Consider the following 6,033-nt stretch of genomic DNA (forward strand, 5'->3'; position numbering starts at 1 on the left):
TTTGCAACCACTGACACTGACCTGATGTTAGACGAATGGGCCGAGAAATGTAATGCTGCACTTGATATTGCAGCGCCTTATGTGCCCAGGAAGCGACCGAAGCGGAATCGGAAGACTTGCCCTTTCATGACCAAGGCTCTCCTTGACTTGATCAGGGAACGCAAATCAGCCTTCAAGAAGTTAAAAGCAGCCAACTTTCGTGACATGGTCATAATGGCGCAGTTCAAGAGATTACGTAGTCAGTCCAACAACTTGTACCGTCATCTTCAGAATCGTTACTTCGCGGATTGGTGCAGGACGTATGAACGGGAACCTCGACAGTTCTGGAAAATATTGAACACGATCACCAAGCGTACGCCACAGAGGCAAACAGTTATTATCCCAGCTGAGAGACTAAACGATTACTTCCACGCTATTGTCACCGATAATCATGCCACCTATGATCTGCCAATGGGTCCGGCTAACTCTACGGACCTCAGGACGTTCGAGGCGGTAACTGTCTCAGAAGTGAAAGGCTAATCAGTGCCCTCCAGAGCCGCAAAGCTCCTGGCCCGGACGGAATTATGCCTTTTTTGCTAAAGGTATCGAAAGACGTAGTCGCCCTTTCACTTACCATTTTGTACAACACTTCCCTCTCTTCTGGACACTTTCCATCCCGGTTCAAAATTGCCCACATCATCCCGATATTGAAGTCAAAACAAGGCCCCCGTAATTGCCCTTCCAATCACCGCCTGGTGTCTCTAACATCTATTCTCGCCAAACTCCTTGAGCAGCTCGTGTTCTCTCGTCTCCAGGTGTTTTTCCAAGAACGTTGCCCGTTCCATGAAGATCTATTTGGTTTCCGGAAGCACCGGTCGACCGAGCAACTCCTCACGAAGGTAACGAATGATTGGCTGCTAGCCCGCGAAGCGGGTCTGCATACAGCTGTTGTTTGCGTTGACCTGAAGAAGGCGTTTGATACCGTGCAACACCAGCAACTTCTCATCGCAATCGCGGCCGTGGGTATTTCTGGCATAGCCCTGGCTTGGTTGCAGTCATACCTCCGTGGACGGCAGCAGCGCGTGGTTACCTACATCGGAACGTCTCCTCTGGTACCAGTTACTAGTGGCGTACCTCAAGGCACCATTCTGGGCCCTGTGCTCTTCAATTTATATGTCCGGAAGCTGCCGCTCACAGCTGATGCTCTTTCCTGCAAGCTGCCGATGTTCGCGGATGACATGACGCTGTATGCCAGTAGAAGGTCGCCAAATGAAGCTGTCGGTGCCGTCAACAAGGTACTTTCAGTGCTTGCTCTAGATCTTGCGGGCCTAGGGTTGTCAGTCAACTCTGCCAAAACTGTCGCCATGTTCATTTCCAAACTCCCCCTGCACCTGTCTGTTCCTGTGATACTCAACGATCAGGTATTGACCCGCGTTACCAGCACCCGAATCCTGGGGGTCATCATTGATGACCGCCTAACGTGATCGCCTCACATTGACTTTGTAATTCGCAAGACATGTGCTAAGGTTGGCGCTCTTCGTCGGTCCTTTCGGCAATTGAGCAGGAAGGCCAGGAGGCAATTTATTGTATCAGTCATTCTACCTGATCTTTTGTACTGTTGTTCGTGTTTTGTAACGAAGCTGTCCGCTAAGGACCGCCAAAGGCTCTCTACTGTGTTCCGCCGTGCTGTGCGAGCTGCCTGTGGTGCTAAGTCACAGGACGACATCACGCCATTATTGACCACATTGGCGATTTATCCATTTGAACACTATATGATTCTCAACTTTGCCCAGTTTATTCATAGAAATCATGTCATCATCTCACTGCCTACCCTTACGGAATTATTTCCACCGATCACAACAGGCCTTAGAACTAGAAGCCACTCTAATGCTTCCATTGCCATATCTAAGCACCGGACAACTGATGGAGTAAATTCTTTTTCTAATCGTGCCGCAATTTTCTTTAATACACTACCTGCCGAGTGGCGCAGACACCACCGTACCTCTACATTTGCAAACCAACTCAGGGATCTTTTTAAAGACCCAGTGGCGTTTAAGAAGTATTTTGACCTTCTTTTTGGAATCTGTTGAGTTTCTCGATGATCTTGATAGTTCTTGTACTAAGATTTAAGTTGACTTGGTGTTTGATTACTGTACTGCTTGATGTCTGAATTCCAATTTTTTTCTATTTTTTCTTTTCTTTTTCTTTCCTTTCCACTTATCCCGTTATCGGCCCTCTTAAGAGTTGTGTGTATCACTGTTGAGGCATCCGATGGTAAATAAAATAAATACTACTACTAAATACTACTACTACATACAGAGGTTCCGGAGTACGATTTTTCGTGTCAAAATCCTTAGAGGTGCTGCGGATTTTTTATACGTCGTTTTCGAGCACCGAAATGTTCTGCAGTACGGGGAACTTATGTGTTTGCCGTCATTGCCTACGGCATGTTCGATTGGTAAGGATCTGGGTTGGGATCCAGATCTCCGATCCGTTGGATCCTTCAGAGTCAACTGAACACTTTATTTTGGACCTTGACTGTTGCCATGTTTCACTCTACGGAATTACGTATGAAACTAACGTAGGAACTGCAAGTAATTTTCATACGTAAAGATCAGCGCTGAAGGGTTTCGCTCTACGTGATTTCTCCACGATTGCTAAACATGCCTTGTTGATTTGGAGCCGCGCTGGCTGCATGCGCCCACGGGATGCACCACGATCCGAAACCGCGTTTCCATCGTATTTTGCACCGTGGTGTACGGTGTGGGTACCTTGTGATGTCCAGGTCGAGCCACATCTCCAGCCGCTAACAGGTGAGACATTCCGTCACCGCTCCGCCATCTCCCAGGATGGTACCCGCCTGGATGTGGCCGCATCGGGTGTCTGGGGTGGACGTTTCGAACGGGCACTACTGGACATCCGGATGTTCATCCCGTACACCCGCTGCAACCGCCAGCAGTCCATCACGGCCACCTGCCGGAAGCATGAGGCCGGGAAAAGGCGGACATACGAAGAACGCGTCCAAGAAGTTGAATACGCATCATTATCTCTCATTGTGTTACGCGCTTCCGGCGGCTAGCGCAAGTCCGCCTCCGCTTTTTTCAAGCGTGTCGCCTCTATGCTCGCCGATAAGAGAAATGAGCCCTTCTCCCCACTTCTTGCCTTTATAAGGTCAAGAGTTTCCTTTTCTCTTGTTCGTGCCTCCATGCCAGCCTCCATGGTCACCGACTCACCGCAGGCCACGGTCTCAAGATGCCCGCCAGAGAGTCTTTGTTTCTGATGCTTCTGTGGTCCTTGTTGCTGCAGAGTGCTTTCGGTAACTATCCGTTGTGTGTTTGGCTACTGTTCTGCTTCATCCCCAGGCGCGTACGCCGGTGCCCTTCAAGGGGGGTTTTCGGGGGACCTCCGCCGGGAAATGTTTCAAAAAATGAAGCAAAATCCTTCAGTTTGAGCGAAAAAAGGGGGGGGGGGGGTTCCGGGCACCCAGGAACCCATACGGGGCACGCGCCTGAATTCCCCCTTTTTTCATGATTTGGTATGTTATTATTTTCTCGGATTCCGGTTTTCCACTCTGTTATGTTCGAATCCATAGTCTGTCTGTACATGATCTGTACGCCATACGCTGCTCTGTGTGTACTGCACATTATTCATGCATGCACTGTAGCTTCTCATTGTTCTTTTTACCAGGCGTGGGCCATCCCCTGATTTCATGGGTGCCACTCATTGTTCTTTTTACCAGGCGTGGGCCATCCCCTGATTTCATAGGTGCCAAACATGTTACGTTTTTCATTCGTTAAAAAACAACCTTGTATTTCGAGCGGTTTGAACTTTGCCATGGATAAATCCGAAAAATATTTCAAAAAGTCCTACGGAGACCCCAACGTAAGAAACCGCTTTCCAAGGGAAATCCGTAGAGAGATTTACGTATGAAAGTTGCCCTCGCTCCCCGGCGTGTACGACATACGGATTTTCATACGTAATTACGTAGAGCGAAACCTCCCTAATGATGTGGTATACTAGTATCAAGAGTACATAACCCCCCGGGGAGTTATGTACTCTTGATACCTGTAATACAGTCTTCGAAATATATCAATGCCTCAAATGGTTGTTTCAAATGTAAGTGTCGGTTTGCGAGGGAACCGGTGAAGCAAAGAGACCTATTTTGAATTTTCCCATTGTCCGTTGTGTCTGGTGAGTATGACACCTTTCCGTACTCAACAGATCCCGGAGATCTGGGGAGAGTATGGAATACATACACTCACAGCATTGTTCTGAGCTGGCAAATAATGTTGAACCCTGTGTTGCGCTAATTCCCTGGAATGTCATTATCACAACCTGTAGTTAGAATGATTTACGAGCCATAATTATTGTTCGTAGCAGCCCCACAAGGACTGAGAGAACCTACTTGAGATATGAATCAGCTAATGAAGGGCGGACACGTACAATGCAGCTATTGATTGCCCAGGCTAGACAAGAAAGTAGTCGTTCGTTCACTCCTCTAAACAACTACGCCGTGCTGTATTGACTGCATTGAGTGGAACGTCTGGATTGCAAATCCACAACAAATTGATATTAGAAGAGTAATGCATATCGAATGCAGCGCAGGTATCCCAATTTAATAGTTAGGATACGCGAAACAATGTACTGAAGATCAAATGAAAATACTGGTCCAAATGCCAGACACTGGAATAGAAAGGGGTGCCACGCTCGTATGAAAAACCGGTCAAACGCATTCTTGAAAAAAAAGGGAGAGAAGCAGAAACCCAAACAGATAAAATCTCGTGTGGAAAATAGAAAGAGACTTTTACATTAACAACCGCCATCAATAAGACAAGCTGAATCGACATTTGTGTACACGTTAGTCATGCAATGTAAAATTGTGGAGACAATGTGCAATGAAACGATGAAAATATGAAGAAATAGTGTAGAGAAAATAAGGATTCAAACAAGTTTTCGTACAACACTCATCAGGAATCGCCGTTGTACTAAAGGACACTGAAAACAAAATTGAACTATTAAAGAAATTCTAAGTTAGAGAAATAACACTAAGAACAAGAGCAGTGAAATTTACAAGTGTGAATTTTAACAATGAAAGCGAGAGCAATAACGAATGCGTGTGCTAACAATAAACTTGCAAATGAAAAATGAAGATTAATTCATTCAAACCACACAAGCATGAATGCAGGTTACCCAGTGAGTAACACGCACTGACTATAATCGTATGTTTATAGTCTGAAGAGTTCCACTACACGTCGCTCGATCCTGGGTGGCCACTGCACTCACCTCTCCTGTAGTTCGGTCCAGTGTTGAAAGCATTGTACCGTGGCTCCCTGTAACTTTTTTCCAAATTGTCGAGGTTTTCGGAGGCCACGTGCTTAGGTCGGGATGCTGGCTTTCCGCTTTGGGTGTCTGTGGCGCGCTTCGTCGAAGAGAACATTTCTGAAATATGCTTTTTGGCTTCCTGTCCTCTGATTGTGTGGAGAAAAATAGCAAAACCTTGCAGAGAATTTAGAACCGTGAAGATATACTGAAAGACGATCTGCTCACGAAAAAGAACTAAAAAACCAAAGAACCAGGTGAGTCCGAGAAGAACGGACAATGACACGATAATTCTGAGCACAGACACATCCTTTGACTTCGCTGTCTTCACCGCTCCAATCTTTTTGTTTCGAGAGCGAAGTGAATGGACGACGGCAATGAGAACACCAGCGTTGTAGAGAAGGGAGACGGCCATAGGTGCAACTAAACTTCCAAAGAAAGCAGCATCCGCCTTGATCCAGCATCTAACCGTGAACAGTACAACCAAAAAGACAACATAGAAATAATCAACATGGGCACTTGCCAAACCCTCCCTTATGGCAATCAAACCTTGTTACTGCAGTAGATTTTCTGCTGTTGGTGTGATTCTAGTTGTATGTCAAGTAAAGAAGCTGGCATGCAATACAATGTACAATGTATGCTTGCATAGATGAATTATAATTATATGCAGTGCAACGGGGGAGAATGGTATGGTAAATTGGGAGCCATATTTGGCTTCTCAATGCATTGGCCATG

At 46.3% G+C, this 6,033-nt stretch overlaps 1 protein-coding gene across 1 annotated transcript in view; it reads right to left on the reverse strand.

The window, feature by feature from the left end:
• Positions 1-4,500: 4,500 nt before the first annotated feature.
• Positions 4,501-6,033, reverse strand: part of LOC135829246 (uncharacterized) — a 54,502-nt gene continuing 52,969 nt past the window's right edge. The window contains exon 30 of the mRNA XM_065341649.1: positions 4,501-5,762. Within this exon, the coding sequence (XP_065197721.1) occupies positions 5,225-5,762 (538 nt within the window). The 3' untranslated portion in view covers positions 4,501-5,224. The remainder of the gene's footprint in view (positions 5,763-6,033) is intronic.

The sequence above is a fragment of the Sycon ciliatum genome, chromosome 13 (genome assembly GCF_964019385.1).
Source record: "Sycon ciliatum chromosome 13, ocSycCili1.1, whole genome shotgun sequence".
NCBI lineage: Eukaryota > Metazoa > Porifera > Calcarea > Leucosolenida > Sycettidae > Sycon > Sycon ciliatum.